We start from the raw sequence: 21,528 nt of genomic DNA, 5'->3' as shown, positions 1-21,528 counted from the left end.
CCTAACCTGCAATCTTCTTCATGACCTCTCCGCCCCCACCCCACTCCGGCCTATCACCCTCATCTTGACCTCCTTCCACCTATCACATTTCCAACGCCCCTCTCCTAAGTCCCTCCTCCCTACCTTTTATCTTAGCCTGCTGGGCACACTTTCCTCATTCCTGAAGAAGGGCTTATGCCCGAAACGTCAATTCTCCTGTTCCTTGGATGCTGCCTGACCTGCTGCGCTTTTCCAGCAACACATTTTCAGCTCTAATATCTAAATAGCTTAGAACAGGTGTAGTGCATACCTTTTCATAGGATCATAGAATCCCTACAGTGTGGAAACAGGCCATTTGGCCCAACAAGTCTACACCGACACTCCAAAGAGTAACCTACACAGATCCATTCCCATTTCCTATTACTCTACATTTAACCCTGACTAATGCACCTAACCTATACATCACTGAACATGATGGGCAATTTAGCATGGTCAATTCACCTAACCTGCACATCTTTGGACTGTGGGAGGAAACCAGAGCACCCGGAGGAAACCCATGCAGACACGGGAAGAATGTGTAAACTCTACACGGTCGCCCAAGGGTGGAATCAAACCCAGGTCCCTGGCACTGTGAGGCTACAGTGCTAACCACTGAGCCACCGTACCCCCCCATACCCTAACCCTCTCCCACTTTTTTTGCTGAAAGGAATGGGAATACATATGGAATGTTAATTTGGGTTTAGATGGTTGGTAAGAGGAGAAAGTGAGGTCTGCAGATGCTGGAGATCAGAGCCGAAAATGTGTTGCTGGAAAAGCGCAGCAGGTCAGGCAGCATCCAGGGAACAGGAGAAATGGTTGGTAAGAGCCAACTTTGGTTTCTAGTGGTAGGGGTTTGTAGGTTTGAATGGCCTGACCGTGGAGTGGTCAGAAAAGACTGAAATGAGGTGGTCATCATGACCAATGAATTAAATGTGAAGACGGAGTGGCCATTGTGACCTACAATGAAATGTGAAGACAAAGGTGAGATGGTTGTTGCGACCATGGGGCAGATTCTGATATGGGGATTATATCCAATGAACGACGCCAGGAAAACTGAACAACTGTGGGCGGCATGGTGGCTCAGTGATTAGCACTGTTGCCTCACAGCACCAGGGTCCCAGGTTCGATTCCAGGCTCGGGTGATTGTGTGGAGTTTGCACATTCTCCCTGTATCTGCGTGGGTTTCCTCCAGGTACTCCGGTTTCCTCCTACAGTCCAAAGATGTGCAGGTCAGGTGAATTGGCCATGCAAAATTGCCCATCGTGTCAGGTGCATTGGTTAGAGTGAAATGGGTCTGGGTGGGTTACTCTTCGGAGGGTCAGTGTGGATTGGTTGGGCCGAAGGGCCTGTTTCCACACTGTAGGGAATCTAATCTAATCTAATTGTAACCTGGTTAATCCCATCAGTGCATACAAGAATAAGAGTTGATATTTGAGAGTGTATGCGAATTTGGACCATCAAAAACGCCTCGCCTTGGGTGGCTGTCAGGAACTGTTTAATCATCTGGATTAATGAATTAGTGCATTTGTTAAAGAGGCACCCAACAGAGACCTATCAATCTTTTGTGAATCCTTGGTCTCTGGTGACTTGGCAAGATTGTATCTTCCCTGTTCCCATGTTCGTGTCCTGTCATTCCCTCTAGTGGTGATGTCCTGCTTTTCCCTGGTCCATCATATCCTTTTAGTATTGTCACATATCCATGTTGTGGATATGCGTCTGGAGTATGAGTTATAATAAATTGGAGTCTTTCAATTTCCTTGTCTATCAGGGAGTTATTGGAGAGTTCTGTCATGTCTAGACTGTTGGGACTATGTAATACGTCAGCGCTATCAGTCACTAACAAGTTGTTTCAATCTGTTAGAGAGTCCTCCATTAAGTCAATTACATCACCTGATGGTCCCTGTGGCTGTGAATGCGGCTGCACATGGGCTCAAGTCATGTCGCAAGTGTTTAAGAATTTAGCCAGGCCACATTTGGAGTACCAGTTTCCCTTTTCATTTGTGGGTGGCACGGTGGTTAGCACTGCTGCCTCACAGCGCTGGAGACCCGGGTTCAATTCCCGCCTCAGGCGACTGACTGTGTGGAGTTTGCACATTCTCCCCGTGTCTGCGTGGGTTTCCTCCGGGTGCTCCGGTTTCCTCCCACAATCCAAACATGTGCAGGTCAGGTGAATTGGCCATGCTAAATTGCCCGTAGTGTTAGGTATGGGGTAAATGGGTGGGTTGCGCTTCGGCTGGTCGGTGTGGACTTGTTGGGCCGAAGGGCCTGTTTCCACACTGTAATCTAATCTAATCTAATCTAATCTACTATATGTAGTTCTGGTTGCCATACTCTTGGTGGGGCGGATAGTGGGAAGACTTCAGACAGGGTGCAAAAGAGGTTTACCAGGATGTTGTCTGGATTGTATTGTGTTACTGAAAGAAGATGTTGTACAAACATGGAGTGCTTTTGTCAGAGTGTCAAAGGTTCTCAGATTTGTTTACGATTTGAGGATTTGTGATTGTAATAATTGTGACAGTGACAATCTGTGATTTCCAGTCTTCAAATTTCCCATAGAATTTAAAATTTCCTATTTCTGACAGACATAAATAAAATTAGGAAAGGGATGGATAGGATGGGTAGTCAGAGTTTTTTTCCCAGGGTGGAAACATCAGATACGAGGGGGCACAGGTTTATGGTGACAGGGGAAAAAAACTAAGGGAGATGTTTGAGAAAAGTGTTTTATATAGTAGGTGCCTGCAAAGGGACATAGAAGAAGCAGATACATTAGCAAAGTTAAGACGCATTTCGACAGACATAAAAACAGTAGAGAATAGAGGGATATGGTTAATGCTCAGGCAGATGGGATAAGTTTAGAATGGCATCATGGTCAACACAGACATGGTGGACTGAAAGGCCTGTTTCTGTGCTGTATTGTTCTGTGTTTTCAATCCTCTCTGCTCCAAGGAGAATAAAACCAATTTCTCTAATCTTTCCTTAAACCAAAAATCCCTCTTACCTTGTATCAGTCCAAGTTAAAAATCACACGACACCAGGTTATAGTCCAACAGGTATATTTGGAAGTACGAGCTTTCAGACCGTTAGTGGAGTAGATTAGATTAGATTAGATTGCTTACAGTGTGGAAACAGGCCCTTCGGCCCAACAAGTCCACACCGACCCGCCGAAGCGTAACCCACCCAGACCCATTCTCCTACATTTACCCCTTCACCTAACACTACGGGCAATTTAGCATGGCCAATTCACCTAACCCCTGCACATTTTTGGATTGTGGGAGGAAACCGGAGCACCCGGAGGAAACCCACGCAGACACGGGGAGAATGTGCAAACTCCACATAGAGAGTCGCCTGAGACGGGAATTGAACCCGGATCTCTGGCGCTGTGAAGCAGCAGTGCTAACCACTGTGCTACCGTGCCGCCCAAGTAGGATCATAGGACCCAGAATTTACAGTAAAGGATCATAGTTTCATACACTGATGCAATGTATTGAACAAACCTAGATTGCTGTTAAGTCTTTCATCTTTTAGAATGGACTTCAGGTTTCGATTCATTGATATGTAAATCCCATTATTTCTGTCAGGATAACTAAAGGTTTTATAAAAAAAAGTGACATCTCAGCTCAGACAATGCATTAAAGGTGTGAGGTTAGAGTCTGTATGTATTCCAATTTTGAGTCAAACTGGCTCCATTTCCAAAGTAGGAGTTTATAAAATGTATCAGTCCTGTAATTCTCCTTTGCACTGATTCCAGGGCTTTAACATTCTTCTTTAAATATTTAGAACTAAACACAATACTCCAAGTATGATCTGATCACTGACTTGTAGAGGTCTAGCATCATTTCCTTGCTTTTATAGTTTATGTCTCTGTTTATCAACTCGAAGTTCATAACTCTAAGGTAAGTTAATCCTGTAAAAAGCTTACCTTGTGAATCAGCAGCCTCTAATTTTGCAGCAGGAGCGGTGAGAGCAAGGATCAGGGGCTCTGGGTGGATAAATAAATTCTACAAGAAGCCTACCTCGTGAATAAGCAAAGCACACACTGAGCAGGAGCAGGCATGGGACAGCTGAGTAACTGAGGTTATATATTTTGGCGGTTGCTTTACCCAAAACACTACTGAGGTAGTGTCGCTCACCCATCATCTTCCTCGAACCAAAAATAAAGTTCTAGTTGCTGATTTGGTAAGGTGACTAGCTTTTCCCTCGATAGTCTCTTTGGGAATTCGGAACAGTGGGAATGGATGTTAGGGCAGTTGAAGTTCCTAATGCAGAATGTGAGAGGTAAGGGTCACCACTGTCCCTGCTGACTTCATCTGCAATAAGTGCACCTAACTCCAGCTCCTTGGAAACCACATTAGGGAACTGGAGCTGGAGCTGAATGAACTTCAGATCATTTGGGAGGCTGAGGGGAATTACAGGGAGGTAGCCACATCTCAGGTACAGGAAGAAGGTAGTTGGATTACATTAAGGGAACCGGCAGACAGTGCATGGATTCCTTGTGGCCGTTCCCCTCAATAACAAGTATTTTGTTTCGGATACTGCTGGGATGGTGCAGGAGGGAGGGATTCAGATACCTGGATAATTGGGGCTCATTCTGGGGTAGGTTGGACTTCTACAAATAGGATGGTCTACACCTGAAACAGAGGGTATTAATATCTTGGGGGAGAGGTTTGCTAATGCTCTTTCGGAAGAATTAACCTAATTCAGCAGGGGGATAGGAACCTGAATTGTAGCTCCAGTGTACAGGAAGTTGAGAGTAGTGAGATCTTGAATAAGGTTTCAAGGTCGCAGGAGTGTACCAGCAGACAGGAAGGTGGTTTGAAGTGTGTCTACTTCAATGCCAGGAGCATCCGTAATAAAATGGGTGAGCATGCAGCATGGGTTGGTATATGGGACTTCGATGTTGTGGACATTTCAGACACATAGATGGAGCAGGGACAGGAATGGATATGGTAAAAACAAGGACTGCAGATGCTGGAAACCAGAGTCTAGATTAGAGTGGTGTTGGAAAAGTACAGTAGGTCAGGCAGCATCCGAGGAGCTGATAAAGGGCTTTTGCCCGAAACGTCGATTTTCCTGCTCCTTGGATGCTGCCTGACCTGGTGTGCTTTTCCAGCAGCACTCTAATCTAGACATAGGAATGGATATTGCAGGTTCTGGGGTTTAGATTCTTCAGTAAGAACAGGGGAGGTGATAAAAGAGGGGGAGGTGTTAGTTAAGGACAGTATTATGGTGGCAGAAAGGATGTTTGAGGACTTGTCTACTGAGGTATAATCGGCTGAGGTTAGAAACAGGAAAGGAGAGCTCACATTGTTGGGAGGTTTTTATCGGCTTCCGAAAAGTTCCACAGATGTAGAGTAAAGGATTGCAAAGATGATTCTAGATAGGAGTGAAAGTAACACAGTAGTTGTTATGGAGTCTTTAACTTTCCAAATATTGACTGGGAATGCTATAGTTTGAATACCTTAGATGGGTCTGTTTTTATCCAATGTGTGCAGGAGGGTTTTCTGACACAGTATGTAGATAGGCCAACAAGGGGTGAGGCCACATTGAATTTGGTACTGGGTGATGAACCTGGCCAAGTCTTAGATTTGGAGATGGGGGGGGGGGGAATTTGGTGATAGTGACCACAATTCGGTTACGTTTACTTTAGTGATGGAAAGAGATAGGTCTATGCCGCGGGGCAAGAGTCATGGCTGGGGAAAAGGCACACATGATGTGATTAGGCAAGATTTTGTATGCATAGGATGGGGAAACAAACTGTCGGGAATGGGCACAATTGAAATATGGAGCTTGTTCAAAGAACAGCTACTGCGGGTCCTTGATACGTATGTACCTGTCAGGCAGGGAGGAAGTGGTCGAGCAAGGGAACCATGGTTTAATAAAGAAGTTGAATCTCTTGTCAAGAAGGAGGCTTATGTAAAGATGAGATGTGAAGGCTCAGTTAGGATATTTGAGTGTTACAAGTTAGCCAGGAACGACGTAAAGAGAAAGCTGAGAAGAGCCATGAGGGGACATGATAAATCTTTGGCAGGTAGGATCAAGGTGTCACAAAGCTGGTCCTTTTCTTCTAAAAGCCGTTCCTTTTCTCAAGGATACTGTGTCCTTGATTTTTTTCAGAGGGTTCGTCAAACACTCCAGGCTCCGAAATGGTTGGGTTTGGTACAAAGATAAATGAGTATTGGAGGCCTTTTTGTTTATACATAAGCAGATGAGGCTTTAGGCCAAAGCTTTTATGTGTTTAGAAGTTAAGTTAGAGTCAGTTCAGCAGTGGAGCTGTGTGGAAACAGGTTGCTGGACTCTCTCTCCTTGTGCACAAGGACCTGTTAGCCTTTGTTTCATTTTTTGCTCTGTGTTTAAGGGGTTTGTTTATTGGGACTGTTGTGCATATTCAGAACAGCATAATTAAGTCTAGTTTGGATATGCTGAGTTTGGTAGGTTTTTTTTTACTGTTCTTTGTGTTTCATTCTGTAATTTTGTGAATAAATTTTTGTCTGTTTAAAATCCTGATAGTCAACCTAGCTACCTTACTCCAGATAGTTCTCACTATACACTTACCAAAACAAATTACAAGTTAAGGTCTGGGCTGCTTGCTTGAGAATGCTTTGAGTGGTTTGGCCTAGTCCATAACAAAGAAAAACCCTGAATCTTTCTATAGCTATGTCAAGAATAAAAGAATGACTAGACTAAGAATAGGGCCTGTCAAGGACAGCAGTGGAAAGGTGTGAACAGAACCCAAAAAGGTAGCAGTGGTGTCAAATGAATATTTTTCATCCGTATTCACACAGGAAAAAGACAATGTTGTCAAGGAGAATACTGAGATACAGGCTATTAGACTAGATGGGATTGAGGTTTACCATGGGGAGGTTTTAGCAATTCTGGAAAGTATGAAAATAGATATGTCTCCTGAGCTGGATGGAATTCATCCAAGGATTCTCTGGGAAGATAGGGAGGAGATTGCAAAACCTTTGGCTTTGATCTTTATGTCATCAGTGTCTACAGGAATAGTGCCAGGAGACTGGAGGATAGCACAAGTTGTCCCCTTGTTCAAGAAGGGGAGTAGAGACAACCCTGGTAATTATAGACCAGTGAGTGAGTAAAGTTTTGGAAAGGATTATATAAGATGGGATTTATGATCATCTAGAAAGGAATAATTTGATTAGGGATAATGAACACAGTTTCGTTAAGAGTAGGTTGTGCCTCACAAACCTTACTGAGTTCTTTGAGAAGGTAACCAAACAGGTGGATGAGGGTAAAGCAGTTGATGTGGTGTATATGCATTTCAGTAAGGCTTTTGATAAGGTTCCCATAGTGGGCTATTGCAGAAAAGATGGAGGCATGGGATTGAGAATGATTTAGCAGTTTGGATGACATTTTGACTAGTTGTAAGAAGACAAAGAATGGTGGTTGATGGGAAATTTTCACCCTGGAATTCAGTTATTAGTTGTGTATAGCAAGGATCTGTTTTGGGACCACTGCTGTTTGTCATTTTTTAAATGACCTGGATGAGGGGAAAAAGTATGAGTTAGTAACTTTGCAGGTGACGCTAAGGTCAGTGGAGTTGTGGACAGTGCTGAAGGAAATTATAGGTTACAGAGGGACATAGATAAGCTGTAGAGCTGGGCTGAGAGGTGGAAATGGAGTTTAATGCAGAAAAGTGTAAGGTGATTCACTTTGGAAGGAGTAACAGGAATACAGAATACTGGGCTAATTCTTGGTAGCGTGGATGAGCAGAGAAATCTCAGTGTCCATGTACATAGATCCCTGAAAGTTGCCACCCAAGTTGATAGGGTTAGTAAGAAGGTGTTACAGCTGTACAAAACTCTGGTGCAGCTGCGCTTGGAGTATTGCATACAGTCCTAGTCACTGTACTATAAGGAAGAAGTGGAAGCATTTGAAAGGGTTCAAGGAGATTTACCAGAATGTTGCCTGGTATGGAGGGAAGGTCTTATGAGGAAAGGCTGAGGGACTTGAGGCTAATTTGTTGGAGAGAAGAAAGTTAAGAGGTGACTTAATAGAGACATACAAGATGATCAGAGGGTTAGATAGGCTGGACAGTGAGAGTCTTTTTTTCTCAGATGGTGATGGCTAGCACGAGGGGACATAGCTTTAAACTGAGGAGTGATAGATATAGGACAGATGTTAGAGGTAGGTTCTTTACTCAGAGAGTAGTAAGGGCATGGAATGCCCTGCCTGCAACAGTAGTAGACTTGTCAGCTTTAAGGTATTTAAATAGTCATTGGATAAATATATGGATAATAATTGAATAATGTAGGTTATATTAGGCTTCAGATCGGTTCCACAAATCGGTGCAACATTGAGGGGTGAAGGGCCTGTACTGCACTGTAATGTTCTATCTTCTAAGATCCTATTAGTCTACTTAATTGTTTCAAATTGCCTGGCCACTTTCACAGAATTATATACTTGAATCCTGAGATCTCTCTGCTCCTGTACTCCCCTCAAAGTTGTACTATTCAGCTTACATTACCTCGCCATGTTTCTTTTACCAAAATACATTATCTCACATTCCTCTGTATTGAAATTCATCTGCCAGGTGTCTGCCCATTTGGCAAATCTGTCAATGTCCCTTTGATGTTATTCAGCATCATCTTAACAATTTGCTATTCACCTAGTTTAGTATCATCTGGAAATTGAGATCTTGCCCTTAACACCCACCTCCCATTTCTATAAGCCAGAAAAAGCAAGGATTCCAATACTGATCCCGGGGGAATACCACTTTTAATTTATCCCCAGTCTGAGAAATGCCCATCAGTATCTACTCTCTATTTCCTAACTTTTAGCCAACATTTGATCCATACTGTTAAGGACCCATTGATGTAAAACATTTCTAATTTGCTAACCAACCTGCCATGTGGCACCGTATCAAGTACTCTCTGAAAGTCCAAATATACAACATACATAGCATTACTCTCATCCATTGTCTATGTTACATTATCAAAACCTCAGTTAAATCTGTCAGGCATGACTTGTCCTTGGCAAAGCCATGTTGACTGTCTAGCGTTAGTTTATTTTCCCCTCAATGCACATTTATCTTATCCTGCATTATGGCCTCCGTATGTTTTTCCACTATTGATGTTAAACTGACAGGTCTGTAGGTTTCTGGATTATTTTTTACCCATTTCTTGAACAACAGTGTCACATTTATAACCCTCCAGTTCCCTGGTACTAATCCTGTGTTCAGAGAGGTCAGGAAAGCTTTTGTTAATCACTCTGCAATTTGTTCTCTCACCTCTCCCAACAATCTAGAATGCATTCCATCTTGGCCTGGCAATTTCTCTACATGGAGTGCTGCCAGATTTTTAGGATCTTTTCTTCATCAATCACAATATTTTTCAGTTTCTCAACACTCACATTTTCATTTGGGCCATTGTAACAATTTTCTAATTTAGTAAAGACAGAAGCAAAATACTAATTTAGTACCCCTTCCACACACTTTGCTTCAGTGACCAGCTTATTCCTTATGGGCCTCACTCTGTCGTTCACTAATCTTTTACCATTTGCACAGATTTTGCCTTTAAGAGCAAAATATATACTTCATATATAAACTTGAAATGAAGCTGCAGTTTATCAAGCATGATGAGTTTAAATGAAACACAGAAACATAGTTGCTTGGCAATAGATATTGTGAATTTACACAAATCTGAGAAGGTAAATTTATTTATTTATCATAGCAGATCAGTTACATAGTAATGCAAGTTTAAATTCATGGAGTTACCACTGTTACATTGTGCAACCACTTATGTGAAGCAATGAAGAGCACGCACACTTTTATACGCTTCAAGTTCTCAGCTTTGTTTACCATTTTAGGACTTGTGATAGTAACAAGTGCTACAGTGACACTCTGTGTGATTTTCAATCTTCAGATTTCCCATTAATGTCACCTAAAAATATCAAGAAATAAAAGAGCATTACAATAGCATCAAATATATAAACACATTTCCTTACTGATCTTCATCCATGCTCAACAATAAATGGTTATCACTTTCACAGAAGTTTAGTTCCACTGCAGTGAAATCTTTCTTGTATCATACTTAAGTTGTACAGTAATCATTCACCATGTGAGCCTTGGCAACAGGTTCGAGCAAGTTATTTGATTGTGAGAATGAGTTCTAGCAAGTTACTCAATAATGGATAATATCCAGTCCAAACCCTTTTCTATTCTCAAGCAGCATCAATATAAATTTTCAGCAGGACACACAGATCATCATCAATCAGGAACAGGAAACCTTGAAAACTACAACACCCCATTCCTGTTGTTGAATGCTGAAACCATTTATATCTTCTTGATCATAACCATTACTGATTTCAGACCATGGATATTTCTGGTCTGTGAAGCTCAATTACTCCCTGCATAAACTATTAGAACTATCAGGAAAGCTTCACAAACATGGCCCTGTGATGGACAATTATTATTTATAAACAACATAGATGATTATTACAGATGATTATTTGAAAATGAAGGAGGTATATATGATGTCAGTTAGGAATATTGTGTGTAGTTCTGGTTACCAAACTATAAGAAGGATATGGATCTGGCAGCATCTGTGGAAACAGGAACAGAGTTAAGGTTTTGAGTCCAGTATGACTCCATTTCAGAACTGAAAGAAATTGGAATTTGTTATTTAATACCAGAGGTTTAATACCAGAGGACTGGATGATTGCAAATGTTGTGCCCTTGTTCAAGAAGGGCAGTAGAGGTGACCCAGTTAATTATAGATTAACTGGGTCACCTTCAGTCTGTTGTAGGAAACGTTTTAGAAAAGATTATAAGAGATAAGTTTGTGAGAAGATTTGTAGCTCGGGTGCTCGTTGCTGTGGTTCTGTTCGCTGAGCTGGAAGTTTTTGTTGCAAACGTTTCGTCCCCTGTCTAGGTGACATCCTCAGTGATTGGGAGCCTCCTGTGAAGCACTTCTGTGGTGTTTCCTCCGGCATTTATAGTGGCCTGTCCCTGCCGCTTCCGGTTGGGATGCAAGGACTGCACAAAACACTATATAGGACAAACAGGAAGACAGCTAACGATCCGCATCCACGAACATCAACTAGCCACGAAACGACACGACCAGCTATCCCTAGTAGCCACACACGCAGACGACAGGCAACATGAATTTGACTGGGACAACACTACCATTATAGGCAAGCGAAACAAAGAACAGCCAGGGAATTCATCCACAAACTCCATCAACAATATACCGGCCACTACAGCGGACAGCTGAAACTGACAACCAGAAGCGGCAGGGACAGGCCACTATAAATGCCGGAGGAAACACCACAGAAGCGCTTCACAGGAGGCTCCCAAGCACTGAGGGTGTCACCTAGACAGGGGACGAAACATTTGCAACAAAAACTTCCAGCTCGGCGAACAGCACCACAGCATTATAAGAGATAGGATTTATAATCATCTTGTAAGCAACAATTTGAATGCAGATAGTCAACATGGTTTCGTTAAGGGCAGGTCACATCTCACAAACATCATTGAGTTTTTTGAGAAGGTGACCAAGCATGTGGATGAGGGTAGGGCAGTTGACATGGTGTACATGGACTTCAGCAAAGCCTTTGATAAGGTTGTTGAAGAAGATGCAGAGGCATGAGATTGAAGGTAATTTAGCAGTTTGGATTAGAAACAGGCTTTCTGCAAGAAGGCAACGAGTGGTGGTTGATGGAAAATATTCAGCCTGGAGTCCGGTTACTAGTGGTGCACCACAACAATCTGTTTTGGGACCACTGCTGTTTGTCATTTTTTACAAATGACTTAGACGCAGGTATAGATGGATGGGTTAGTAAGTTTGCAGATGACATGAAAGTCAATAGAGGAATGGACAGTGTGGAAAAATGTTTCAGATTGCAGGGGGACTTGGATAAACTGCAGAATTGGGCTGAGAGGTGGCAAATGGAGTTCAATGCAGATAAATGTGAGGTCATTCACTTTGGGACAAATAACAGGAAAGCAGAATACTAGGTCAATGGAAAGATTCATGGTAGTCTGGGTGCGCAGAGAGATCTTGGAGTCCATGTATATAGATCCCTGAAAGTTGCCACACATGTTGATAATGCTGCTAAGAAGGCATATGGTGTGTTAAGTTTTATTGGTAGAGGGATTGAGTTCCAGAGCCGTGATGTCATGCTGCAACTGTACAAAACACTAGTGCAGCTGCATTTGGAATATTGTGTACGGTTCTGGTCATCCCATTACAGGAAGAATGTGGAAGCATTGGAAAAGGTGCAGAGGAGATTTACCAGGATGTTGCCTGGTCTGGAGGGAAGGTCTTATGAGGAAAGGCTGAAACCTTGGGTCTGTTCTCATAGGAAAGAAGAAGGCTAAGAGGGGAATTGATAGAGACATACAAGGTGATCAGAGGATTAGATAGGGTAGACAGTGAAAGTCTTTTTCCTAGGATGATGACATCAGTTTGTACGAGGGGTCATAGCTACAAACTGAGGGGTGATAGAGTTAAGACATATGTCAGAAGCAGGTTCTTTACGCAGAGAGTGGTAAGGGTGTGGAATGCTCTGCCTGCCAATCTAGTTAGCTCAACCACATATTTAAACAGTCCTTAGATAAGCACATGAATGATGATGGGATAGTTTAGGGGGATGGGCTTAGGTTAGTTCACAGGTTGGCGCAACATCGAGGGCCAAAGGGCCTGTTCTGTGCTGCATTGTTCTATGTTCTATTTATATTTTTGGCAGAGGCGGAGGAAAGGGGAAGGGAACAGATGATATAGAGATGCGATGAAAAAGCAAAGAGGTTGTTAATAATGGTGAAAGAGAACACAAACTTTAAAATAGGTATAAATTAAAGTGTGAAAGGGAGCGAAGTAAACGAGACACAAACAAGATCAGTATTAAAGGAAAAGTGGAGGATGATGCATGTTGATGAGAAGGTGAAGTGGTGAGGGCTGACAAAAAGTGAAAATGATGGGTATGATATAAAGGAATAGCAAATTGAAAAAGAATACGTGAAGGTGGTGAATGTTGAGGAGAAGGAGAGTTAATGAGGGTTTGGTGGATAGCGCGGCAGTATGGTTGCTGAGGCTGATAAGTTAGAAGACCTACACACCCCTGTTCATTGGGATGTTGATCCAATGCTGTGAATACATTTTTTTTTTAAATCACAGTTGTGGCCATAATTAGCTAGGCCAGCATTTATTGCCCATACTAGTTGCCTTTGAGAAACTGAAGGTGATATCTTCCTGAACCACTACAGTGCAAATTATTGGAAAACATGGTAAAAAAATGGTAATGCCATAGTTTCAAGGCAGAATGGTGTATGACTTGGAGGGGGATGTACAGATGGTCGTGCTCCTATGTACCTAGACCTTCAAGTTGGTGAAGGTTGCAGGTTTAAATATGATGTCTAAGGATCTGTTTGAATTGCGGCAATACATCCGGTACAAGGTACACCCAGCTGTCATTGTACATCAGTGCTGAAGGGAATGAATGTGTAAGGTTGTGGGTAGGATGCCAATCAATTGGGCTGCTTTGTTCTGGATGGTGTCAAAACTCTTCAGTGCCATTGGAGCTGCAAATGTCCAAGCAAGTGGAGAGTGGAGAGTATTCCATAATAATTCTGACCTGTACCTGGTAGATGGTGGGTTGGCACTGGGGAGGTATAATGCAGAATTCCTAGCACTTATTATTGCAGAATTCCTAGCATCTGACCTGATCTTGCAGCCACATTATTTATTTGGCTGGACTAATTTAGCCTGGGGCTGGAAATGTGTTGCTGGAAAGGCGCAGCAGGTCAGGCAGCATCCAGGGAACAGGAGAATCGACGTTTCGGGCATAAGCCCTTCCAGCAACACATTTCCAGCTCTGATCTCCAGCATCTGCAGACCTCACTTTCTCCTCAAATTTAGCCTGGGTAATGATAACACCCAGGATGTTGACAGTTTAAATTTTAGTGATGGTTATTGCCATAGAAGGTCAAGAGGTAATGGTTAAATGCTGTCTTGTTGGAGTTGGTCATTGCCTGCCACTTGAGAGGTGTGAATGCTACTTGTTACTTACCAGCCTAAGTCTGGATATTGTCCAAGTTTTGCAGCATTTGGACATGGACTGTGTCAGTATCTGAAGAGTTATGAACGGTGCTGAATATTATGCAATCATCAGGGAACATCCCAACATCCGACCTCATCATGGAGAAAAGTCATTGATAAAAGAGCTAAAGGCAGTTGAACCTAGGTCTCTACCCTGAGAAACTCCTGCAGTGATAGGATGAGATGACTGCCGTCCAACAGTAACAATCATCGTCCTATGTGACAAGTCTGACTCCAAACAGCACAGAATTTTCTCATGATTCCCATCGATTGCAGTTATACAGGGCTCCTTGATATCATACTTGGTGAAATCCTTGATATTATGAGCAGTCACTCTCACCATATCTTAGGAGTTCATGCTTAAATTAAATCTGCAAGAAGATCAGGAACTGAGTGAACTTGGCAGAATCCAACCTGCTTGTCAGTGAGAAGGAAATGCCTTTGGAAATGCCTCTCAATAGCACTGTTGTCAAACATTTCCATTTAGAACATAGAACATTACAGCACAGTACAGGCCCTTTGGCCCTCGATGTTGCGCCGAACTGTCATACCAATCTGAAGCCCATTTAACCTACACTATTCCATGTACGTCCATATGCTTGTCCAATGACGACTTAAATGTACTTAAAGTTGGCGAATCTACTACCGTTGCAGGCAAAGCGTTCCATACCCTTACTACTCTCTGAATAAAGAAACTACCTCTGACATCTGTCCTATATCTATCACCCCTCAATTTAAAGCTACGTCTCCTCGTGCTTGCCGTTCCTGTACTTGGAAAAAGGCTCTTCCGGTCCACCCTACCCAACCGTCTGATTATCTTATATGTCTCTATTAAGTCACCTCTCAATCATCTTCTCTCTAACGAAAACAGCCTCAAGTCCTTCAGCCTTTCCTTTGCCAATAATCGAGTGTAGACTGATAGGGTGGTAATTAGCCAGTTGAGTGTATCCAGCTTTTTGTGCATAGGATGTATCTGGGCAATTCTCAATATTTTCAGGAAAGGTCAATGTCGTTGCTGTACTGGAACAGCTTAGTTAGGGGCACAGCTTGTTCTAGACCACAGGTTTTCATTACTATTGCTGGAATGCTGTCAGAACCTTTACTACAGGTCTTCAGCCATTTCTTGATTTCACATGGAATGAATCAAATTAGTTGGAGACTGGCATTTGTGATGCTGAGGTCCTCAGAAGGAGGCTGAAAGTGGATATAAATACTTCAAACTTGCCTTTTACATGATTTTCTGGGTTTCCTTATCATTGGTGATTTTTAAAGTACAGCCATTGTACTGTTAACTTGTAAGTTCCTGAATTCACAGACAAACATATATGAATAGAGATAGGCCACACAGCTCTCAAGCCTGCTCTGCTATTCAATAAGAGAATGCCTGACCTGATTACTCAACATTTCTACCTAACACAAATAATCTTTCACTCCCTCAGTAATCAAAAATTTATCTATGCTTTCCTTATAATTTCAAACTTTCTGCCTCCAATATCTTTTCAGGAAAATAGTTTCAAAAGTTCATCTTTGAGAAAATGTATTGCTTTATCTATCTAGAATGGGTGATCCCTTATTTTTAATGTAAAAACTTGGGAAAGAACTTTTTGAAAAAACAAAGATTGCTGAAGGTTTGCTGCACTTTTTAAAAGCAAGTAACCTGACAATTATTGTAAATACTGTGTACACAGATATTTGATCAAGCAGTCGTGGAAAGTAAGCTAAAGCCAAGGGTTTACACAAATGAAGTTTTGGCTGGCAACAAGCAGCTGATTAGTTCCTGAACTAGTGGCCAGTTATCAATGACAAAGGCCTTCTCCCTCCTAACAACTGTGATTGGCTCTCAAGTAGCTGAAAAGCTTGAGGGTGTGAATGCTTTGTCAAAACCATTGAATCGCTTTGGGGAATGAGCTATTTTTGCTCTGCAGTCAAAGCATCCAAAGCGTGAAGACAGCCTGTTTTTCTTTCTCTTTTCCAGCTGCTGTGAGCTCTGACTTTTAATTGATACATCAAAGAACTTTATGAGCCGAACCAGTCACCTGTGCCTCCTGCAAACAAGTGAAAGTATCTGGAGAAAGGAGACAAAGAAGCAGTATTCTGATCAGCAAAAGGATTGCCTCAGAAATACTAGCAGACAGAGGCCACTAAACTGCTTTCATGGTCTTTCCTTACATCCCTTTTATGTGTCTGCTTATGCCTGACTCTATGAAGGGCTTATGCCCGAAACATCAATTCTCCTGCTCCTCGGATGCTGCCTGACCTGCTGTGCTTTTCCAGCACCACACTCTTAACTCTGATGTCCAGCATCTACAATCCTCACTTTCTACTGACTCTGTGCATGTGTAGAGGGGGATTTTATAGCAGGGTTAGAGTTTTAACTGGAAGAGTTATATGCTGATGATTCATAATTGTTTACCTGTAGTGAGAATATTTATTTATTATAAATAGTCACTTTTGTTAAGAACAGAAACCTTGTCCATTTGGGGTGGCATGGTGGCTCAGTGGTTAGCACTGCTGCCTCACAGCACCAGGGGCCCGGCCTTGATTCCAGCCTCAAGTGAGTGTCTGTGTGGAGTTTGCACATTCACCCCATGTCTGTGTGGGTGTCCTCTAGGTGTTCTGGTTTCCTCCCACAATCCAAAGGTGTGCAGGTTAGGTGAGTTGGTAATACTAAATTGCCCATAGTGTTAGGTGCATTAGTCAGGGGTAAATATAGGGTAGGTCTGAGTGGGTTACTCTTCAGAGGGTTGGTGTGGACTTGTTGGGCCTGTTTCCATATTGTAGGGAATCTAATCTAAAGCAGATATATTAGCAAAGTTAAAGAGGCATTTAGACAAACACATGAACAGTCAAGGAATACAGGGATACAGACCAAGTGCAGGCAGATGGGATTAGTTTAGATTGGCACAGACAGTGGGGTCAAAGGGCCTATTCCTGTGTTGTACTGTTTTATGTTCTGCATTTATACATTACAGCACTCCAGACATGCTGCCAGGGGGTCTGTATACAACTTTACTGCTCTTCAATTCTAACTATACAGTCTGCAATGAATGCTTTCTCCACATTGTATTAACTCCTACCATTGAAGACATATTGTTTTTAAACATTAAGGCTATTCCAACTCCTCAATTTTCCCTATCTGTCCAATAAATCTTATAACCTGGTATATTTAGCCTCCAATCCTGACTATCCTGCAGCCATGTCTCAATAACAGCTACTGTATCATAATCTCCAATTTGAATTTGCGTCTGCAGCTCACTTAACTTATTTCTCTGTGCATTTGTATATAGAACTCTTATTCAGGCCATATATTCTAAACTGTTCCTTGGCTCTTATGCTTTATTCACCTGTTTATTATTTTTCTATTGTAGTTTAATCAATAGACATTTTTGAGTTTTGTCATTGTTTGCCATATCTGAAGTAGGAATCCTAACAGTTTTCTTACTCTCTATCCTGTTACATACTTTTGAAACTGTATTGACGTCATCCAAGCTCTTCCCCACAATTACCAGTTCAAAGTCCTTGTGACGACCTTATTTAGTCTTTCTACTAGAATACTGGTCCCAGATTGGTTCAGGTAGACCAAGTCACAATGGCACAATTCATTCCAGTTTGGTACTAATGCCAGTACCCCACAAAACAGAGCACCTGTTTTCAGCACCATTCCTTTACTTCCTTAATTTTCTTATCGCTTTGCCAATTTGCACTTTCTGTATGAACCAATCACCTAGGAAGGAGGGTGAACAATTTTGAACCTGATTGATTCTGTTCTTCATTTATATCTTCTGGCATTCCATAAGACCATAAAACCATAAGACATAGGAGTGGAAGCAAGGCCATGTGGCCCATCAAGTCCACTCCACCATTTAATCATAGCTGATGGGTGTTTAAATTCCACTTACCCACAGCTCTCCCCGTAGCCCTTAATTCCTTGCGAGATCAAGAATTTATCAATCTCTGAAGATACCCAACATCCCAGCCTCCACTGCGCTCCATAACAGTGAATCCTACAGGCCCACCACTCTCTAGCTGAAGAAATGTCTCCTCATTTCCATTCTAAATTGACTACCTCTAATTTTAAGGTTATGCCCACGGGTCTTTGTCTCCCAGCCTAATGGAAATAACTTTCCAGCAATCCTTTTCTAAGCCTTGCATTATCCTGTAAGTTTCTATTAGATTTCACCTCGACCTTCTAAACTCTAATGAATACAATCCCAGGATCCTTAGCCTACCATTCCAGGGATGATCTGAATGTGTGAATCTCCGCTGGACATGCTCCAGTGCCAGTATGTACTTCCTGAGGTGTGGGGCCCAAAATTGGACACGGTATTCTAAACGGGGCCTAAAGAGCTTTATAAAGTCTCAGAAGCACATCGCTGCTTTTATATTTCAACCCTCCTGAGATAAGTGACATTAAAGTTGCTTTCTTAATCTTGGACTCAACCTGCAAATCAACCTTTCGAAAATCCTGGACTAGTACTCCCAGATCCCTTTGTACTTTGGCTTTATTAAGTTTCTCATCGTTTAAAAAATAGTCCAGGCCTGCATTCGTTTTTCCAAACTGCAAGACCTCATATTTGCTCACGTTGAATTCCATTAGCCATTTCCTGGACCACTCTTCTAAACTGTCTAAATCTTTCTGCAGCCTACCCACCTCCTCAGTACTACCTGCCTGTCCGTCTAACTTCGTATCATCAGCGAACTTCACCAGTATGCCCCCTGTCTCTTCATCCAGATCATTAATATATAAAGTTAACAGCTGCAGCCCCAACACTGAACCCTGCAGGACCCCATTTGTCACCAGCTACCATTCTGAAAAAGAACCTTTTATCCCAAGTCTCTATCTTCTGTCAGACAACCAATCCCCAATCCATGCCCGTAGCTCACCTCGAACACCATGGGCCCTCACGTTACTCAGCAGCCTCCCATGAGACACCTAATCAAAGGCCTTTTGGAAGTCTAAATAAATGACATCCACTGAGTCGAACCTACTTGTTATCTCTTCAAAGAATTCTAACAGGTTTGTCAGGCACGATCTCCCCTTACTAAATCCATGTTGACTTGTTCTAATCCAACCCTGCACTTCCAAGAATTTTGAATTTTCATCCTTGACGATGGATTCTAGAATTTTACCTACAACCGAGGTTAGGCTAATTGGCCTATAATTTTCCATCTTTTGTCTTGATCCTTTCTTGAACAAGGGCATTATAAAAGCAAATTTCAGCTGAGACTTTCCCTGACTCCAGTGATTTTTGAACGAACACAGTCAGTGCCTCTGCCATTTCCTCAGCCACCTGTCTCATAACTCTAGGATGTAGCCCATCAGGGCCAGGAGATTTATTAATTTTTAGATCTTTTAGCTTTTCTAGCACTTTCTTTTTGTAATGGCTACCATACTCATCTCTGCCCCGACTCTCCTTAATTGTTGGGATATTATTAATGTCTTCCACTGTGAAGACTGACACAAAGTACTTTTTAAGTTCTTCAGCTATTTCCTTATCTCATAGCACTAGCCTTCCAGCATCAAGAGGAGCTCCCCAATTTCTACTTTTGCCTCTCGTTTGTTTCTTATGAATTGAAAGTAACTTTTACTATAATTTCTAATATTATAAGTGAGGTTACCTTCATATTTGATCCTCTCCTTCCTCATTTCTTTCTTTGTTATCCTCTGTTTTTGCAGTCTTCCTAATCTTTGATTTCCCAGTGCTCTTTATAAGCTCCCTCTTTTTCTTTGAGACATTTCCTGGCGTCCTTTCTCAGCCATGGCTGTCTAACCCCTCCCCGGATAATCTTTCTTTTCTTTGGGATGAACCTCTGTACTGTGTCCTCAATTACACCCAGAAACTCCTGCCATTGTTGCTCTACTGTCTTCCCCACTCGGCTCTGCTTCCAGTCGATTTTCATCAGTTCCTCTCACATGCCCCTGTAATTACCTTTATTTAACTGTAACACCATTACATCTGATCTTGCCTTCTCTCTTTCAAAGTGCAGACTGAACTCTACCATATTATGATCGCTGCCTCCTAAGAGTTCCCTTACTTTAAGACCTTTTATAAAGTCTGTTCATTACAAAGAACTAAGTCCAGAATAGCCTGCTCCCTTGTGGGCTCCATCACAAGCTGTTCCAAAAAGCCATCCTGTAAGCATTCCATGAATTCTTTGGATCCAGCAGCAACATTATTCACCCAATCCACTTGCATATTTAAGTCCTCCATGATCACCGTGACCTTACCTTTCTGACATGCCCTATCTATTTCCTGGAACATCTTGCGTCCCTGGTCCTGACTACTGCTGGGAGGTCTGTACATAACTCCCATTATGATTTTTTTTTTGCCTTTGTGGTTCCTCACCTCCACCCACACAGACTCCATATCATCATTCAGTGCCATTCTTAACTAACAAGGCAACCTCCCCCCCCCCCCCCACCCCCCCCCCCGGCTCTTCGCCACCCACCCGTCTCCATGGCTTTTCGATAAGTTGTAAATTCTTAAATGTTTAACAGCCAGCCCTGAACCCAGAGCATCAAGTCTCTGTGATGACTACCACACCATAATCATTCACGATGATTTGTGCTGTTAATTCATCTGCTTTGTTACGAATACTACAAACATTTAGATAAAGTGCCTTAATGCTAATTTTCTTAACCTCATGAGATTTGGAAGATATAGAAAGTAGCGAAATAGATGGTGACACCTTGCAAAATGTCCATATTACAGAGGAAGAAGTGCTGGGTGTCTTGAAATGCATTACGGTGAATAAATCCCCAGGACCACATGATAGAGAGTTGAGGAATAGGGAGAGAGAACAGTTAAATGCGTGGCTACAGGGATGGTGCAGGAGGGAGGGATTCCGGTATTTGGATAACTGGGGTTCTTTCTGGGGAAGGTGGGACCTCTATAAACAGGATGGTCTGCACCTGAACCTGAGGGGCACCAGTATCCTTGGTGGGAGGTTTACTACTGCTCTTGGGGGAGTTAAACTAACTCTGCAGGGGCATGGGAACCCAGACTGTAGCTTTAGGGTGCAGGACCTGGAATGTAGGGAGGTTAGGAACATGGCATCAATTTCAAAGGAGGGTGCCTGTAAACACGAAAGTGGCTTGAAGTGTGTATACTTCAATGCAAGAAGTATACGAAATAAGGGAGGTGAACTTGCAGCGTGGGTTGGTACCTGAGACTTCGATGTTGTGGCTATTACGGAGACATGGCTAGAACAGGGACAGGATTGGCTGTTGCAGGTCCCAGGGTTTAAATGTTTTGGTAGGGGCAGAGGTGGGGGTAAAAGAGGGGGAGGTATGGCATTGCTTGTCAAAGATAGTATTACAGAGGTGGAAAGGACGATGGATGAAGACTCGCCATCTGAGGTAGTTTGGACTGAGGTTAGGAATAGGAAAGGTGAATTTGCAACAGATATGGAAGGATCCATTGGGGCCTTGGAGGGAGGTGAGGGGGGAGGTGTGGGC

General features: G+C 42.5%; 1 protein-coding gene across 1 annotated transcript in view; it reads right to left on the bottom strand.

Annotated features, from left to right (window-relative positions):
- Positions 1-9,836: 9,836 nt before the first annotated feature.
- Positions 9,837-21,528, bottom strand: part of LOC122553238 (glycoprotein hormones alpha chain-like) — a 30,264-nt gene continuing 18,572 nt past the window's right edge. Inside the window, exon 3 of the mRNA XM_043696823.1 lies at positions 9,837-9,914. Coding sequence (XP_043552758.1) covers positions 9,837-9,914 — 78 coding nt within the window. The remainder of the gene's footprint in view (positions 9,915-21,528) is intronic.

Source organism: Chiloscyllium plagiosum, chromosome 9 (assembly GCF_004010195.1).
Source record: "Chiloscyllium plagiosum isolate BGI_BamShark_2017 chromosome 9, ASM401019v2, whole genome shotgun sequence".
Lineage (NCBI taxonomy): Eukaryota > Metazoa > Chordata > Chondrichthyes > Orectolobiformes > Hemiscylliidae > Chiloscyllium > Chiloscyllium plagiosum.
Note: the sequence above shows the minus strand (reverse complement) of the source record. Positions and strands in the feature narration are given on the sequence as shown.